Source organism: Eulemur rufifrons, chromosome 7, assembly GCF_041146395.1.
Source record: "Eulemur rufifrons isolate Redbay chromosome 7, OSU_ERuf_1, whole genome shotgun sequence".
Lineage (NCBI taxonomy): Eukaryota > Metazoa > Chordata > Mammalia > Primates > Lemuridae > Eulemur > Eulemur rufifrons.
In genome coordinates, this window is record NC_090989.1 from 67,053,099 (window position 1) to 67,072,896 (window position 19,798).

A 19,798-nucleotide genomic window follows, 5' to 3' on the forward strand; every position below is an offset into this window, starting at 1 on the left:
ATTTAGGTTTCTCTGTCCATCCACCCATCCATCCATCTGTCCATCATCAAAAGTTTTTTTTTTTTTTTTTTTGAGACAGAGTCTCACTCTGTTGCCCAGGCTAGAGTGAGTGCTGTGGCGTTAGCCTAGCTCACAGCAACCTCAAACTCCTGAGCTCAAGCGATCCTCCTGTCTCAGCCTCCCGAGTAGCTGGGACTACAGGCATGCACCACCATGCCCGGCTAATTTTTTCTATATATATATTTTTAGCTGTCCATATAATTTCTTTCTATTTTTAGTAGAGATGGGGTCTCGCTCTTGCTCAGGCTGGTCTCGAACTCCTGAGCTCAAACGATCCGCCCACCTCGGCCTCCCAGAGTGCTAGGATTACAGGCGTGAGCCACCGCGCCCGGCCCATCATCAAAAGTTAATTGCCTCACTGCTGGGCACTGAGGATGCAGAAATGACTTAGTCTCCACACTTGCCACGTGGAAGTTCACTGTACAGTTCCATTGTGTAAGTAATGCCCTCCTGAAAAGTAACTCGTACTTTTCCAGTTTGCTTGTTATTAAGAGAAAAACACACAATGAAAATGATATTAATTTTATTGCATCATTTTACTGACTAGAACGCCAGACTTATAGTGGATATAAGTATAAAAATAACCAAATTCTTACAAATAATACTTTGCTGCTACAGTACTGAATAATTAGTGGAGGTTGCAATTATAATACAACTTTAAATAACATTCTCGTAATGGATTTAACACAATCAACCAGGGGCTAAGGTTTAAAGGTTTACAAAGAGAAATCCAGGACAATGTGAAAATTCAAAAAGTTCATATTCCAGCTATATGCTTCATTTAACCATAAATCCAGCAACACAGACACTAACAAAACTTAGAGCAACTCATGATGAAACAATTATTTTCTTTTTGGAATAGGCCAAGGTAATACAGAAAGGTAAGTGAATCGGATTAGCTCCCCAGGTAGAACTCGTTCCATCCACCCCTGCCCTGTCCCATCCTCCCTACCCAGGAACTCTACACTGAAGTCTAACATATCCTCTCCCAAACAAAACCAGAATCTTACATGCAAAGTCCTTGAAATGTCCTCCTCGAAAATGCCCAGGGGACAAAGCCAGTCTGGGATCAACCTCCTTTTAGACCTAAATGATCCCCTTTGGTTTTCATGGGCTTTCTGTGAGCAGTTTACACCAGATATGATGGAGAGTAACACTACTGAAGATACTTTAGTACAACAAATTAATTAGCACTTACTCCTTTAATGTTCCTACTATTTTAGTCAGTTCCCTTCCTTGGGAATTTGAGAAAAGAAGAAGAAAAAAGGGATACATACCCAAAGGCAAACTCTATAAAACCGTATCTCTGTTTCCAAAAACACACATGAGAACCTCAGAATGACACTTTGTCTAGGAGGAAATGAAATGTCCCTTCTAATACCCACAAAAATTTTAAGATAGAAAAAAGCTGACACTAAAGGTAATTTTAAATAAAATACGAAATACTGAACTACTGAACTTTGCACTCTTCCTCTTTCGAAAGAAGTGCTCTAGTCTTGAAGTCAGTGTATTTTAGCAATATGGATCGAAACCCTAGTCTGGGGTGTGTTTAGGTTAAACTCAGCCCAGGGCAGGTGGACTGTACAGCTCTACCTCTTCAGGCAAAGTTAAACAGAGTCACAGGGCACCTGGGCACTTCGCTAGTGGGCGACATGCTTTTCCCTTCCTCCCACCCTCCCCCAGCTGTAGGGTCCCAAGGCTGGACCACAGCGTTTCTGTACACATGAACCACACATTCTAGGTGTGCAGGCGGACCATGAGCACAGTGCCCAAGTGGAGAGACTGTACCTGTTGTGTGTGTCCAGTTGTGCTCTGCAGCCCATGGGCTGCCAGCTGTTTCCCCTCAGCCCAGGCAGGCCCCTTCTGGAGTTATGAACCCTGAGCGGGAGTGCAGCCAACCTCTCCCTTCCTCGCCCAGGGCAGGCAGCGAGCACTGGGTCGCAGTCATGCCTTTCTCAAGCCTTCTTAGAGCTTTCCCCACCTCCATATGCCTCCTGGAAAGAGTAGTAACGTGTGAACTCAACGTCACAGGGTGCCTCCCTTTTTCTCAGTTAAAACAACAACGACAGCAACAAAATAAAACACTCTTAATCCACTCCATATGGACAAAGCTCATGAACAGGAGAGCATTCTTGGAACTTACAGGACACTCTTTTCTAAACTTTGGGATCCTTCCCAAGAATGCTTCTGGGACAGAACACTCATTTCGTGGAGCTTAGAGCTCTGGCCCCGACAGAGGAGATGACTTGTCAGCTGCGATGTCTGCTGAGGGTAGGGACGGGTATGCCTGCAGGTGGCCTCCCTCCACGGCTCTTCCCACGGCTGTGGGTCGGGTGTGAGCAGGGCCGAGCCACAAAGCAAGGCCGCCTCACGAGGGACCCCAGTCCGCTGGCTCAGGTGAGCGGATGCAGGAGCTTGGAGCTCTCCAAGGCAGTGAGGCACAAAGGGGCCTTTGGTTCTACAGAGAGAGATGTGAGACCCAAGATTTCAAAAAGGTGATGCTTTGAAACTTTAAGTCAGCATCTACTGATGAAAACAGAATTCCTTTTGTATTTATCTCATGAGATGAATGTAATTTAACTACTAAAATGCATTGCACCTGACAAGTGCTCCTGCTATAGCAGGATGACAGTGAGTTGTGGAGACCATGGGACACAAGTTCATATTTAAAACTGTTGGGACAAGAATTGCATAAGAATGAGGATTTACATATGTTTTGAAGAGATTATAGAACCTTGAAGAAACAGCCGTGGCCAGGGCAGAACGGTCCCCAATGGCTGCACCGTTTCCAGAAATGTGTGTGCCACGGCTCCCAGCTTCAGGGTGGGGACGATCCTTTTACCTCTGTGTTCCCTTCACTTCGTCCAAAACTGCGCTGTTCCAAAAGCAGGCGAATAAACACGGTTCCACAGGACCCAAGTCACAGGCATAACAAATAAGACGCGTGGAATTTCCTTCCCAAAGGCAAACTCTGAGATCTCTGACTGGCCAGAGTCCTTAGTTCTCCAACGCTGACTTGAATTCTAACTCTGTTTCTGGAGGACACTACACAGTAGCATAAAGAGGTGCAAATGACTGGGTGAGAAAAAATAAGTTATTTCTTCAACGAATAAATAGCTTTGAGTGGTTGAAAGTTTGCATGGAGTTTGTGAATGAGATGATGGATACAAGACGTTGCACTAGCAGGTAGGCAAGCTCACCTGCGGCTCTATCTCAGCCCCTACTCTTCCTTAGGAATCCACGCAGCTTCCCAAAGCACTGGTGATGCAAGAAATCTAACTTGCCTGTTCAGCCCATTCCTCTAGGCACATCCAGCTGCAGGGACTACATCAAGCTGCTTTTCCTGCAGTGCTGAAATACCACTTCAGACCCAGTCTGCATTCAGCTTTACATTTCTACTTCATACCAGCAGCCTCTGGCCTCAACAACGGCCGTCAGAGTCCCAGGCCCCAGGCAATGCCCTCACGGCTGAAAGGTGCACCACCGTCTGCAGTGCCAGCCCCCAACCTGCCTGCTGGGCCTCCCTACGGGGCAGCTGGATGCATCTAACTAAAACCGAATGTAAGTTGTTTTGCCCCGATCCAGATTTGTTTGAAAAAATGAGATTTAACTGCAAATAGAAAAAAAAAAAAAAAAAGTCTTAAATGTGTCACCTTGACTAAAAGAAACAAATTGGAGTTGTGCTCTGTGCCTCACAAATTACTATTCCTCATTTTGGAGGGTTGGCTTGGAAACTGTAGCATAAGACAACCTAGACACACATTAAAATACTGTACGTTCAACGGCAGTATCTTCAAACCTTAGTGGCATGTTCATTATCATCTGTTGTTTGACACACAGGCACTGGGCAGGGAAATAACTAATAAGCCAATATTTTGCTGTAAATCAATCACCGAATTGTGGCCTATGGAAGTGTCTCAGGAAAGGAAGCCTTCTTTCTGGGGCAGTTGTGAAACAAATCCGAAAGGAAACCTCTCTACCCAATTTACTAAAGTGCAAACTAAGGAAAACCGGGTCCTTGCAGTGATAGCTAGTGGTCTGCCCTGGCTGGCAGTCGCCTGGTGCCAGCGCCATGGTTCAGTCACTCAGAGACACTCTCTCCGTACTGGCCCACGTTCACATTCACAGTAGCAACGAAGGTGCCAAATGAGCAGCCTGCGGTTCCACATCCATCTGACCCCTCCGCTGTGGCCAAGCCCCTCACACCTGTCCCCGTTTCTGCTTGCCACTCAAGTGTGGCTCCCACAAGTCCTGGGAGCAGCCTCCTGGTGCAGTCCTCTGAGCCACCGAGGTCCCGGGTCACTGCTCAGAGCAGTGGGCCCCTCTCTCTCCTGCACTTAAAAGTAGTCTCTTCTTCTGCTCTCGTCGCTGATGAAAGACGGGTTATACTGTCCGGGGAAAATGCATGAATGCCGTGATCCTGGCAATCCAGTGTAGGCCGGGTAGAGTCCATTTCGTTCAAGTTCAGGATTCCTTACACCTGTAGGCTGGATGCCAAAGAGAAAAGAAGAAAAGTCAATGTATTATTCTTGTGTTTAAATTTAAGTGTTAAAGTCCAGTGACTTCAGACCAACATAGCAACAGACCTGGGTTTATCCTGTATGATGTAGTTCTACTAATTAATATCTTAATTTTTTAAAGTAGCTCTCTCTGTGGAGCACAGCTGGCTTTAAATTCTCCTGGGCATTTAGCGAAAGGCTACTCTCTCTGCCACTGCACAGAAGGCAACTGTCACAAACAGGGACTGACTTTTCTAAGTTCCCATGGCCACCTTGTTGGAGGTGGAGTTAAGACCCCAAACCAGGAGGCCAACAGCAAATCTCAGGTGTCTCTGACCAAATACTAGTTCAGTGGGTCATGAACCACCTCTCTGATCTGCCAAAAAAGCTCCCTGGGAGTAACAGGGGCTACTTCGAGGAGGCCCTCAGGAGGGGACACCAGAGGTAAATGCTTTCCTGGCAGAAATAAAACGTGAGATCCTGCATAGTACAAACGTGAACCCCACGGGAGCCCAATGGGAGAATCCCCCGTAGAACCCACTGTGAGGAACAGCTGTCCAGTCAGGTGACGGCTTCATGCCCTGAGCTTAGCCTCTACCTCTATTGTCTGCTCAGCCTACTATTTTTGAAATAAAGATGAGGCTCATTTAAGTTCTTGACAATATCTATTTAAGGCAACTCTTTAGCGAATGCCATGGAAACACGCAGTGCAGCTGGGTCCCACTTGGTGCTGGTTATCGCACCGCGCTGGGGCCAGGAGCCCCCGGCAAAGGACGCGCGTGCACAGACACACCTGGCTCAATACCTGCCTGGTTATAGCTTCAGTCGTACAGAAAAAGACCGTCCTGATAAACAGAAAAAAGCAAGGCCTATGTAGAAATACCAGTGCAAACATTTTCCCTAGAGCTAAGCTTGTATCTATGTCTATGTTTATCTTTCTCCTTATTTGTAACTTTTTCTTCTTCCTCCAGGTTCAGATTTTTCAAAGAGTCCATTGAAACGAACATGTCCTTAGCATAAGCAAACTTGCCCCTCCCATCCAAAGTCTGAATCCTCACGGTTAATTCCCATAGCAACCAGAGGGACTGCGGTTCCTGTAACAGGAGTCTAGTGCCCTTAAGTCCCCCGGGGGCAAGGTTTCACGTTTATTGCTATTCCCGAAACAGCTCCACACGGCGCAGGAAGTCCCTGACAGCTGTTTATTTTTCAGCTCCAATACCCCCATTGTGTTTGCTTCGTGGCTGACCTGATGTGATGTGTGATGCACAGGGCAGCGCACAGGGATGTGACATGGGCTAAATCCAATGTGGGTTCAAGGTAGCTCCTGTCTTTACAAATGATGCGGTCCAGGCTGGACACAGCAAATTACCGAAGACCTACTGACCTACTGAGCGTATCATCTTCTGAACCTCTGAGAAGTGCGGAGGATGAAACTACATTTTCTCTTTATGCCTTTTTCCAATTCCCCAGTTTTAACTACCTAACCGCACGAGGTAAGCATGGCAGACGGGAGATAAAAATGAAAGGGCCAAGGGCAAAATATCACTAAATTCTTTCTCTACCTTTCAGGTTCCAATCCTACAACTTAAATGCAAGTTCAGTAACAAGAGTGTTATCGCTACAACCCCATAAAGTCATGTGCTCTATGGAAATATCCACTGTATCTCTACATCTGTTGTAGGAGAAGGGGGGCCTTCTCCTAATGACTGACCCAGAGACCAGGCGAGGGAGAAGACGAGCGTTTATTTACCGGTGAGGCTCAGAGGACAGGGTTTAAATTTTGAGCCCCGAACAAAGAGTGTAACAGTCCTTTATACATTTTAGGAAGGGTGAGGGGCACAGTTACAATGTAGTTATCTCTATTTTTAGTGGGGGCAGGGTCCTGAGCAGGCAGTGGTCAGGCATGTATGTTGGCCTTGAGTTCTTATCTTTCTGGTGTAGGCCTGCTCTTTGTAAGTAACTAAGTTACAGAAGTCATAAAGTAAGTTAGCAGGTTTACAACCTAAACCCATCAATGATTTTTACAACTGTAGTCCCCAGTACAGAGTTTCCATAAAATTTTTTTCTATTTCACAGGGGCCGGGGACCCCTACCACACATCAACACTGAAAAATACCATGCAAATAGATCGTAAGCATATTGAATATTAAAATATGTAAATAAGAGGCTCATGCCACCATTCTCTTTAACGCTTAGCTAACCGTAATGCTTTTGCTACAAGACAGAATCCTTTACTTCTCAGAGGCGAGCGGAGCCCTGAGGTTGCTGTGGCGCAGGAATACACACCGAGTAATACACATCCGTCATCTGGAGGAGGTTTTTGGTACTTCCGTTCTCATGCATTTCAATAGCTTCTCGGCCCCAGTCTTGAGAGCGAGGATTCTTGGGGTACTCAGCATATGGGGACATTTGGAAATCTCCACTTTTGAAGATGAGTTTGCTTATATCATTTTTATTCTTTCTGTGGGGTAAAAAATATTTGAAAAGTTTAATGGATAAGTTCCATAACGAAGTGATATCTAAGAAAGCAACAACTATTATTTTATGATGTAAATTAGACAGAAAGCTACCATTACATTTCTTTGCAGCTTCCCACTGAGAAATGTTATTATTTTTAGTATTTGCCTAAAACAAGTGAAAATGCAGTTAGGTGCAAAAAAAGATGCAAAAAGTCTTCCAACCCCAAAGGGCCAGATTGTCAGCCGCAGGGGGACGAAAGCAGCTGCGACGGAGCAGATTTAGATCCTTCTGTGGGCAGAGATCACTGAGTCTGAGGGTGGCTGGGGAAACAAGAGTCTTAAATTCACAGACTGCTGGAGCCAGAAAGGCCCTTACAGTTCCAGTCCAACAGCTCCCAACCTGCCCAAGCAGCAGAATTTATGTGGGAAGAGTCTGGGTCTCACCGGGATATACAGAATCAGGAGCTCCGGGGATGGGGCAGCTCTGGCTTGGTGAAGAGACCTTACTTGTCCCTGGGAGCCCTTTTGCTACAAGCAAAGCTGGGACTCGAATGCAGGCCTCCCAACTCCCCAGGCAGTACTCTTTCTACTACACGAAGCTACCTCATGAATTATAAAAGCAGGGTAGTTTGTTTGCAGAAAAACCCACTTATTTATATACCTATACACATTCTCATTTCAGCAGGTCAGACAACCCCTACCTGTGACATTTCACTGACTAGAAGTTGTTGGAATATGTGTTCTTCACCTATCTGACGGGCCTAGGACCAGAAATTTTAGATTATATTGCCACTGGTAAGATAATCTGAAGTTTTTTCCTTCTACCTCTCTTACCTACAAATAAATTTTCTAGGGCAGCCACAAAATGACTCAGGGTCCTGAAACCAAATGTCCAGTATGTGGCTTCAGCATTGACCCTTCATAGAAGTCTGTAACAGACCTGCCACCGTGTTGCTCCCTGGAGGGTGGGACCTTCCCTTCGCTGTAACCCTTCTCTGAAGTAAGGCTCTTTCCCCACATGGCTACCCCACATGGCAGAGAACACATAGCAAATACGAGGCTCAGAGCCCTTTGAACACTCAGGTTGTTGTTCCTCTAGGTAACTGGTCCTAGCCTCATGCCCAGAAGTTTATTTCCACTCAGTTTATCTTTGCTGATTTGATGGCAATTTGGCAAAATATAGGCAAAGGCCTGCATTCCTGACCAGGCAGTTAGGGCCTTCTTGGAGACAGAGGATATCTTAAAATGTCCTTCAAGTCAATGGTAGAAGAGATTACTTGCTATTTTGTTAGGTTCCCTCCATCTGTTATGTCCAGGTAATTCTGCGCTTTATTATCAGAGGTGTAAATCAGAGGTCATAATCTTCCCTTATCTGAATAGATAATCACAGGGGAGGGGAATCAACTTCCTCCTTTCTCTTTCTTCCCCAGTAGAAACCTAATCCCACTGGCTTCCGGGAAGCCTAGAGCCAAGCGTCCTGCTCATCCACGTTGCTGTTGCAGCTTCCCTACTGCTGAAATATTTCAGGCAACCCCTTTCATCTTTTATACTCTGTCTGCTTCTCTTTCTCTCTATGTATAGCTTTACTGAGAAATAATTCACATACCATACGATTCACCCACTGAATGAATTTTTAGCATATTCAGAGTTGTGCAACCATCATCACAATCAATTTTAGAACAGTTTCATCACCCCCCAAAGAAACCCCAAACCCCATATCCCTTAAATACCACCCCCATTCTCTCCCTCCCCCTCCCTCCATCCCCCATCCAAGCCCTAGGCAACCATTAATCTACTTTCTGTGTCTCTATTAGATTTGTCTATTTCAGATTTGTGTAATTCATATAAATGGAATCACACAATCAATAGGTGGTCTTTTGTGACTGGCTTGTTTCACTTAGTTTGTTTTCAAGGTTCACTCATGTTGTAGCATGTATCACTACTTCATTTTGTGGCTGAATAACATTCCATGTATGGATATATCACATTTTGTTTACCCATTCATCAGTTGATAAGACATTGCAATTGCTTTCACCTTTTGGCTATTACAAATAATGTTGCCATGAACATTCATGTAAAGTTTTTGTGTGGATATACATTTTCATTTCTCTTGGGTATATACCTAAGAGTGGAAGGGCTAGGTTAAACGGTGACTCTATATTTAACTTTCAAACTTTTTCAAAGTGGCTGTACCATTTTACATTCCCACCAACAGTATATGAGGGTTCTAATTTTTCTACAACCTCACCAATAATCGTTATTTTCTGCTTTTTGGTTTTTGTGAGCCATCCTAGTGAGTGTGAAGCGGTGTCTCATAGTGGTTTTGATTTGCATTTCCCTGATGACTAAGGATGTTGAGCATCCTGTCATGTGTGCTATGGTTTGAATATGGTTTGTTTGTCCCCACCAAATCTCATGTTGAAATTTAATCCCCAGTGTGGAGGTGTTGGGAGGTGGGCTAGTGGGAGGTGTCGGGACCATGAGGGCGGGTCTCTCATGAATATATTAACGCCCGCCCTTGGGGGTGAGTGAGTTGCGCTCTGTGAGCTCCTAAGAGCTGGTTCAAAAGAGCCTGGCACTTCCCCTGCCCCCTCCCACCAGAAGCTCTCTTTCACCTCCACCATGAGGCAGCCTGAAGCTCTCACCAGATGCAGAAGCCCAATCTCACACTTTCCAGCCATCAGAATTGTGACCCAAATAAAGTTTCTTTATAAATGACCCAGCCTCGGGTATGCCTTTATAGCAACACTAAATGAACTAAGACAATGTGCTCACTGGCCATTTGTCTATCTTCTTTGCAGAAATGTCTATTCAAGGCCTTTGCCCATTTTTAAATTAGGTTGTTTTTTTGTTATTGAGTTGTAAGAGCCCTTTCTATATTCTAGATACAAGTCCCTTATTAGACATGTGATTTGCAAATAATCTCTCCCATTCTGTGGACTATCTTTTCACTTTCTTGATAGTGTCCTTTGGAGTACAGAAGTTTTTCATTTTGATGAAGCCCAATTTATCTTTTTTCTCTTTTGTTGCTTATGCTTTTGGGCATCCTTTTTTAATAAAGAAAATAAAGTTCCATTTACTTCCCTTCACTTTCCCCACATGGAACAACTATCATGAATCTCCCTTTTGTCATTTTTTTTAATGGTTTGGTCACACATCATGATTTAACATTGTAAACTACCTCAAGTATTCTTTAAAAGAGTAAATTTTATAAGAGTTAAAATTCTTTAAAAGAGTTGACCCTTGCATAGCACAGGCAAAGAAACAGGACTAGAGTTTGAACTCTCATCACTTACCTGCAACAGGTGACTATCAGCGCAATGCCTAGGATAAGCAGAAGCCCACCTCCTGCTGCTGCGATCACCACGGTGATAAGCTGATAGGCTACACGTGTGAAACAAGCAAAAGAAGTGGATTGTAAAAGGTAATAGAGGAATAAATGAACACTGAAGAACGGCCTCCCCTCCACTCTCCAGCCACCAACCGCCCTGCCTCGCCGGGGCCTCACTTCCCGCTTCCTGGTCTCTGGCAAGGATTCTCATGGCTACTTCACATTCTCTCTGTAGTGAGAAGAGTCCCCCTTTTCAGCCCCTCCTAGAGTGGTGGCTCCTAAATTCCACCTGCAGACCAGCTGACGACATTTTCACCAATCCATGGTTAAAAACAGAACAATAAAGGTGAATAATGAGTTTTTCAAAAACTTAATTTGTTCCTTTTTAGTAGCTGTTCTATAATCTAAGATTTTGTCTTTCCTACTTTCCTCTCTCACTTAAGGTGGATGCCTTTTTCATGTATAAATTATGCATCTGTAAATGTGATTTTTAAAAAAGCAATGGAGAAAACACAGAACATTTTCTTGGCCACGTTTCACCTTTTGGTGTTGACTGTTGTTTACTTTTTTGAATCAATGGAGACAGTAAATATAAACATTCTTGATTTGGTTTTAGGTTCTTACTTGATAAAATAAAAAGGAGGCAATCCTAGTTAGACTCCCCGGTTCTATGAGAAGCATTACTGGCCAGTTAAGTCCAGAGTCCAGGGATCATGCCTAAGCATGCTAGGGACTGAGTAGGCTCCTCCATAAGCACACATTGAATTCAACTACCAGAAATTAGCCATGATACAGCAGGTACATATCATATGTAATAAGCAATATTAAAAGTTTTAATTAATAGGTTTTATACCTGTGTATTCTGGCAATATCATATTTTCATACATTCTATTAAAAATTCAGATTGTTTTTTTGTTGCTGTGGAAATATAATTAAAATTGTGTTCTCAGGTTATAATATCCAGTATGCAAGGCCAATAAGCAGGTTTTCTACAGTAGATTAAGACTGGACACATGCTCTCTAGGCATTCAGCTAAAGTCCAAGGACAAGGCACAGAGCTGACACTGTCGCCCCCTTCTCACTCAGCTTCGGGACCAGCAGGTGCTGACTGGGAGTGAAGATCGGCAGCTGGCAGACTGGGGCAGACTGGGAACAGACTGGGGCAGACTGGCACAGACCGGGACAGACTGGGGCAGACTGGGGCAGACCGGGAACACATCGGGGCAGACTGGGAACACACCGGAGGCAGACAGGAACCGGATTGGGGCAGACCGGGGCAGACTGGGAACAGACGGGGGCAGACTGGGAACAGAATAGGGCAGACCGGGACCCGATTGGGGTAGACCAGGGCACACTGGGAACAGATTGGGGCACACTGGGAACAGACTGGGGCAGACTGGGGGCAGACTGGAGCAGACTGGGGCAGACCGGGGCAGACTGAGAGCAGACACAAGCTAGACTATCCTTTTATTTCAATGACTAGCACAGAAACCTGATGCTGTGAAAATCACCAGTATTAAGACATACAGGAAACAAAGCCAAGCCGTGGAACGAGTTCATTCTCTGCCTCGCTTCCCAACACATGTATTTGAAAGTTTCATTTAACAAAAGTGATGACAAAAGACAAATCTCTTGAATTTAGCCACTTTTCTTCAGTGACCTGAGCTACCATCATCTCTCATCAGGACAACCACAACTGGCCCCCAACTCATCTTCCTGTGCCCAGTCTTGTCCATCTGTTATAGAAAGAAATCTGATCTTGCCATTTCCCTGCTTAAAAAAGCCTTCAATGGGTCCCTTTGCTTCTAGATGAAGACCAAAGTCTGCTTATTATTCCACACCAAGTTAAACTTTCCCACCTCCAGCAAAATAAGCACACATCTGTTATAGAAGTGACCCCGGCTGCAGGTGGAGCAGGCTCCTCTTTGTTTTTTCTTTTTGAGACAGAGTACTACTCTGTTGCCCAGGCTAGAGTGCCGTGACGTCAGCCTAGCTCACAGCAACCTCAAACTCCTGGGCTCAAGTGATCCTCTTGCCTCAGCCTCCCAAGTAGCTGCGACTACAGGCATGCATTACCATGTCTGGCTTTTTTTTTCTATTTTTAGTTGTCTGGCTAATTTTTCTATTTTTAGTAGAGATGGGGTCTCGCTCTTGCTCAGGCTGTTCTTGGACTCCTGAGCTCAAGCAATCCTCCCACCTCGGCCTCCCAGAGTGCTAGGATTACAGGCATGAGCCACCGCGCCCAGCCGAGGCCTCTCTTTGGAACAAGCAATTCTGCCTAAAAAGAGACACAGAGAGTGCAGACCAGTGCTTCTGCTTCTAACTGTGGGCAAGGAGCAGTTTTTGTTTGCCTGTGCTTCTAGATATCCTCTTTAAATAAAGAAGATAAAGTCCCATTTGTTCCCCTCATCTTTCCCCACAGGCACCAACTATCATGAATTTTGCTTTCTCCTTTCTAAAAGGAGTTGACTGTGGACTGATACGTTCGTAAAATACTATTTTTTTAAAGGCTTCCATGCTTCGATGTCACAGTCATGTCAAACAAATAAAAACATTTCTAAGCGCTTACTCTCAGTTCTTGTGTTACCTTGTGCCAACAGTTCACTCTGAGTAGCACTGGTGTAGGTGCTTTTCAATCTCTCGTGTGCATCCCAATCACCCAGAAGCCTTGTTAAAACCCAGATTCCTGGTCCCCAATCTAAGAGATCTGGGTCAGTAGGTTTGGGCAGGGGCTCAGAAGTTGCCTTTCTAGCAGGCTTCCGGGGGACAGTGATGCTGCCAGCCTGTGCTCTAGACTGTGCATAGTATTGGTGTAGATTACACAAGAGAGAAAAAACACTGGCCTGAAACCAGGAGAGCACACAGCACATGAGCAGAAAGCGCCTGGGAGGGAACCCACCAAAACGTTCACTGAAGTTAGTGCTGCCTTGGGTATGATTTACTAACTTTTACTTTCTCGTTTGTGCTTTTCTATACATCCCAAATTTTATTTATATTTTTACATATGCACATCCACACACACCCCTCCTCTAAATCTAGAAATCGTGTGTGTATACATATTTTTAAAAGAGTTATTTGATGTTCTTTGGCAGCCATATCACTGGAAACTTATAAAAGCTTATGGACGGCCAGGCGTGGTGGCTCACGCCTGTAATCCTAGCACTCTGGGAGGCCGAGGCAGGCGGATCATTTGAGCTCAGGAGCTTGAGACCAGCCTGAGCAACAGCGAGACCCCATCTCTACTAAAAATAGAAAGAAATTATATGGACAGCTAAAAATATATATAGAAAAAATTAGCTGGGCATGGTGGCACATGCCTATAGTCCCAGCTACTTGGGAGGCTGAGGCAGGAGGATCGCTTGAGCCCAGGAGTTTGAGGTTGCTGTGAGCTAGGCTGATGCCACGGCACTCTAGCCCGGGCAACAGAGTAAGACTCTGTCTCAAAAAAAAAAAAAAAATTGCTTATGGACAACATCACCCACAGAGCTTTTTAAAATCATTCAACAACTGATCTTCTGAACTTAAGTACTGACTTAGATTTATTATGATGTAGAAGTACATGGGATTTGAGTCAATGCCCACCGTAATGTTTACTAGCTTCATAGGTCCTCTGAATATTTATTAGGGTGAGACAGAAGGCACAGACTGTCACCGTAGGCTTGTCTGTCCTAGCCTTTCTGGTTTGAAAAGATTTTCCAGAATGAAGAACTCAGAATTCTTAGTCCTACTTTCTCTTTGATGTTTGTTGACATTTCCATCTTTCTCAAGCAGTGGCTCTATGTTTCCCTTATTTGTCACAGCTTGACACTATTGTCATCACTGTTAGCAGTTTTCATCAAACCAACAACCCATTTCTGGGCTGTAGCCTTTCTTATGAGCTAATTTGTCTTTGCTCATATGCTTATTTGGATGAAATCTATTGGACTGTCTGCTTAGCCAGCCCCCTTTTGGGAACGGTGCATGCCCTGTCACCTGCACTTGGGGGAGGTCATGCTTGTACATACATGTAACACCATCCCCTGCCACAGCTGATTGGTCCAGGAATAAACACATGATCCAAACAGGATCAATTAGTTCTTTCCCAGGAATCTCCAACTAGGAAAGAGAGAGAGCCTTCTCTTTCAAAATGGCTGGACTAGGGACACACCCTCAACAGCTGTGTGGTGATCCTGTTTTCCATCGTGTCATCTGGGCAGGAAAGAAAGGCTGTGTACAGACATACACAGCAAAGGGCAGAGATAAGATATGAAGGTGGAGTCATGTTGACACGAGGCTCTGAAAAGAAGCTGCCCCCTCCAGTTGCTGAGGTTCCCTACAACTCCCTGATTCCTGCCATTCCTGACACTGGAATTCCATGACACACCCAGGACCCTTCTAGTAAACTCTCTTTGTTGCTTGAGCCAGCGAGGCTTCTTTATTCCAGGAGAACCTTAGCCAATCATTTACACCTCCCACTACAATTCTGGACTACGTTATAGACCTTTCTAGGTAGCCACATTAGTTTTATTCTAAAATTCATTCGGGCTGGTAATCCTAGCACTCTGGGAGGCTGAGGTGGTAGGGTTGCTTGAGGTTAGGAGTTCGAGACCAGCCTGAGCAAGAGTGAGATCCCATCTCTACTAAAAACAGAAAAAAATTAGATGGGCAACTAAAAATAGAAAAAAAAATTTAGCCAGGCATGGTTGCACATGCCTGTAGTCCCAGCTACTCGGGAGGCTGAGACAGGAGGATCACTTGAGCCCAGGAGTTTGAGGTTGCTGTGAGCTAGGCTGATGCCACAGCGCTCTAGCCTGGGCAACAGAGTGAGACTCTGTCAAAAAAAAAAAAAAAAAAAAAAATTCATTCAGTTCTTTCCGTTTTTTCCCTCACTGAGCTCATTAGTAATGTATGGTTAGAATTTTGCCTTTTAAATCTTTCCATCCCCCTTCCATCTCTGTTTATGGCATTCTTTTTTTCCTCTGTACCTTCTGAAATTTGCCTTTCTCAAGTCTATACGGTGTATGTGGACATACCCAGTGCCCACTGTCCTCCACTGTGACAATTTCCCACATAACTCTGTCACTTTCTCTTGGAGTTCTGTCCCTTACATCTCACCAAACAGACTTTCCTAGTAGGAGGATCGGATACAGGGCAGCAGTCCCCTCTCCCCAGTCCCTGCTTCCCTTCTGTTCTGACGCGAAGGGAGGCCAGTCAAGACTGAGTAAAATGACTACTTTTAGCTGAATGAGATTTGCAGCTGACTTCTGGATAGTTACTTCTCTCTCCTTCCTCCTATGCAGTTTAGTGTCGTCTTCCCGGATGTTTGTCTTGAGTGGCCGCTGACAACTCACAGCATTGCCGCTGGTCTGAATCTTTCTACAGGCCAATGCAGCAACAGGGCAAACACAGTTAAAAGATGCTTCACACACCTGACACCAGGCAGTGGGGTGGGACGGGAAGACAGTGTAGAATGATATGTAAGTGGAATGTTCTGGTTTCACTGGTAGAAGACTGTAAGTGAGGAAGACAGGCTCTAAATCCTTGCTGGCCATGCTGGGAGGCTGGTAGGGAAGCAGTACAAAGAGATGTAGAACCTTTGAATGGAAAGGATGACCTACAAAAAGGACATGTAGTGAATGTGAAAGAGGGATGGATGACAATGTCTATGGCCAGAAAAAAGTAATCTGGGGAAATTATGTGAGTTCTAGAATCACAAAGTGCCAATAGCCATAAAACAGAAAAATGACTTAGATGATGAGAACATTAAAAAAAGAGATTTTGAAAGGTAATAAGAGGGAATAGTTAAGCAAATTATGTCCATAGAGTAGAATTCCACAGAATGATCAAAAGTGACATAAAAAATTATGCAAATGAAAACATTTCACAGTTTACTAGGTTTAAAAGCAGGTTGCAAAACAGTATTTTCAGTGAGATCCAATTTCTCTTAAAAAGATACACACATACGTATCTCTAGAAAAATACATAATACCAATGCTTCTCACACTTTAATATGCATATATATCTGCATATTACCAAACTTACGGGTCTAGTTAAAATTTAGATTCTAATTCAGTAGGTCTGGGGTGAGGAGGCCTGAAATCATGCATTTCCAACAAGCTGCGAGGTGGTCCCGATACTGCGGGGCCTACGGCCACACTCAGGGGGAGGGAAACATGACTTTTAACGGGTGATGAGATTGTTTACTTTAGTTCTATTCTTCCCTTCACTTATGTCTATTTTTAAATTAATTTGGGTTAAAATAAGGAAAATTAATGGGCATGTGTTATTTTGTTGTAAAAAAATTAATTTATTTTAAAAAGAGAAAACAAGTGAAGCAAACCAAAGTGTCACAGGAGATATTATAAAACCGTGAGGAGAAACCAACATAAAATTCAAGCACCAGAGGAAAGGTGAGAGCCTAAGAAAGGGAGGCGGGGCAAGCAGAGGAGGCGGACTTGTCCGACAACAGATTTGTAAAAGAATTCTGGGGCCGTAAGACAAATGGTATAAGACAGAATCGTAAGACAAATGGTATAAGACAGAATCGTTGGCATCTGGGGTATAAACAGAGAAATGTTTTGCATGGGAAGAAAATAAAAAGGAGAACAGGGATAAGACAGGTGCGGACCTGAGCTGCCGGGGGTGGGGCCTGCACTTCCTCAGGGACCAGACCTGAGAGGAGGGCTTGTCTCACCCTTTCCAGGGAATATTCTCTCCGAGGAGGGAGGACTAAGATCTGGGCATAAGCAGGAAGTCACTAGGAACTTTTAGAAAGGCAGGACGCAGGCTATGCTGAATCCAGAATGCCCTGGAGTTGGATGACTGCAAGGAACGCAGGAGTGAGAAAACCGCAAGACCACGTGCTTGGCTGGACAAAGCCGGCCTCCCTGCCTCCCGGGACTTGGGCAGAGTGTGCGACCCAAGAAGCCTGTGTAGAGAAGAAGCATTTCTAGCCTATGAAAAATCTAGCCTGAGTCACAGCCCCAGGAAGGCACCTCCTATCATTGGTGGCAATGGCAGAAGTCACAGTGTGGGTGGTCAGAGCCCTACTATTTGGCACAAAGCATGGAGTGATGAGTCACAGGCTCCCAAGGCCCCTTCACATAGATGGGGTTGAAATTCAGGCATTCCCAACTCCTTAACCAACACCCAGGGCTGGGCCCAAACCTCAGAGAAAGGCAGGTGGCAAGTGCTAACTATTGTTGGCCACTGCTAACTGCGTTGCAACACTAAAACTAATACAGCTATCAAAATCATAAAATGACATTCACATACCGTCACAGAATCAACAGAAGTTTAAAGATAAGCTGCCAGTTACAAAAGGTAGCCAGGAGCTAAGCAGGCAGACAGGCGTCTGCCCTCTGCTGGACACAATGACAGTGACTTGGACAAACTGGAGGGAAGGGAAGGCTCGGGATCAGAGAGAAACCTTGGCTATTTCCAGGATTCCACAAACGTAATGGTGAGGACTTTTTTCCAACATAAGAACCTATAGAATAGTCAATGGATGTAGGGGCATAGCATATCCAGACACGGTAGTGTTTAATGATCTCTGAGAAAAGAGTCACCAATGCCACTTAGAATAATGCACTGCAGCTCACGCCCCTTTCCTTCAACCCGTTACTTTTTTATTTTTGGAGGCAGAGTCTTATGCTGTCACCCTAGGTAGAATGCAGTGGCATCATCATAGCTCACTGCAACCTCAAACTCCTGGCTCGAGCAATCCTCCTGCCTCAGATTCCCAAGTAGCTGGGACTATAGGCACGTGCCACCATGCCTGCCTAATTTTTTCTATCTTTAGTAGAGACAGGGCCTCGCTCTTGCTCAGGCTGGTCTTGAACTCCCGAGCTCAAGCGATTCTCCTGCCTCGGCCTCCCAGAGTGCTAGGATGACAGGCGTGAGCCACCATGCCCATCCTCTTTCAACCCTTTATAGACTCATTTTCCTTCTGTGGATCACTCTTTTGTTCACTGAAACATATGAAGCACTTTCTAATAAAACTTATTTAGGGAGCTGTTTGGCCAAAGTACTACTGGCTCATTCTATGAGAGGTCCCAGGAGGACTGAGCAGATGGAACAGCTCGCAACTCCAGAGCACACGCAGAGAACAGGGCTGCCACGTCTCCACACTCCCCACCTGTCTAGCTCGCTCTCTCTTTCTCCGCCATGCGATGGGACTGTATTCAAATAAGTTTCCTGCACGTGTAATACAGCGCCGCTGTACTTTGAGCCTTCCTCCCTCACTCACATTATTCTTAATCCATCCTCTAAGAAATTATCTAAGCCTCTCTGTCTTCAATACTTAGAATATCTTAGGATAAGGTTCTCAGGCTTGTCATGCAACCACTACTGTTAGCCCTACAATCGTCTCTTCTTCAAAGACTACCATACAGTCCTAGTAGCCAGCATTTGGGGAACAAATCTCAAATATCTTACATTTTTGTCTGATTGTTCAGCCTCCTTTTTCTACATTGAAAAGTTTGAGGTTTCTTTCAGTCTATTTTTGCATGCAGGCTACTCTATTCTCTGACCAGTTTAAGGGCTCTCTGTAGCTCAGTTCTGGTTCTGAGTGAAGAATGAGATTCACACTAGAAAGTGAACACGCTCAATTCTATATGCCAGGCAGCCCCTTTAAAGCACGGCTATCCTCCTGAACACAAAAGCATAGAGATGCTGAACCCAGCTGAGAAACTGGCTTGTCTAAATAGTGAGTTTTAAAAAAGGGCATGTACTGCTATCCAGACTATTTTACACTAGCCAGTCTCCAAAACACTCAAACCTACCCTTTTAAGCATTTAATTTCTAATGTGTCAATATAAAAAAATATCAGTGCAAGCAATCTTAGTCACAACTGCTTTTCTCAAAGAACTGAATTAGGTGTGAAACACACCACACAGACCCACCAACACTCTCACTGGAGCAGATGACTCCCGAGTCTGTCTCTGGCCTTGACCCCTGGGACTGGACTGGACTGGAAGTCTCCGAGCTGTCCCCACATTCTCCTCTGTCTGGTCTACCCCCCTCACTGCAGCCTGAACTGCTTTCCCTGATCAGACTGCATTCCTGCTCTAAGACTCCCACTAGCTTCCCAACAGTTACTGATTAGAGTCTAAACCCCTCAGCCTGGTGATCCAAACCCTAACAGTTCAGGCCCCACATACTCTGCCAGTCCTACCCCTCCATTCGCCACCTCCTCTCTCTCTATGCTCCAGCCACACCCGCTTACAAACTGTCCCCGGAACACCGTGGGCCATGGCTGCTTCAAGACCTTTGTTTAAGTGGCTTCTTCTGCCTGGGATGTCCTTCTCCCCCCATACCTGCCAGTCAGAGTCCTCCCAAACCTCCCTCCAATTCCATTCCCTCCAAGAAGTAATGCCACTCTCTGTGGGGCAGGTCCATGCCTCACCCCTCCTGCCTGATTTATCACAGTAACGCTCCACACAGCAGGGCTACTTGGGAATGAGGATCTC

At 45.0% G+C, this 19,798-nt stretch overlaps 1 protein-coding gene across 3 annotated transcripts in view; it reads right to left on the minus strand.

Annotated features, from left to right (window-relative positions):
- Nucleotides 1–617: 617 nt before the first annotated feature.
- The window catches only part of HEG1 (heart development protein with EGF like domains 1), a 52,702-nt gene continuing 33,521 nt past the window's right edge, over nt 618–19,798 (minus strand). For all 3 annotated transcript variants that reach the window (XM_069475140.1, XM_069475139.1, XM_069475141.1), the window contains 3 exons: nt 10,315–10,402; nt 6,846–7,020; nt 618–4,547 (listed from right to left, as the gene is read on the minus strand). In XM_069475140.1, the coding sequence (XP_069331241.1) occupies nt 4,398–4,547; nt 6,846–7,020; nt 10,315–10,402 (413 nt within the window). In that variant the 3' untranslated portion in view covers nt 618–4,397. The remainder of the gene's footprint in view (nt 4,548–6,845; nt 7,021–10,314; nt 10,403–19,798) is intronic.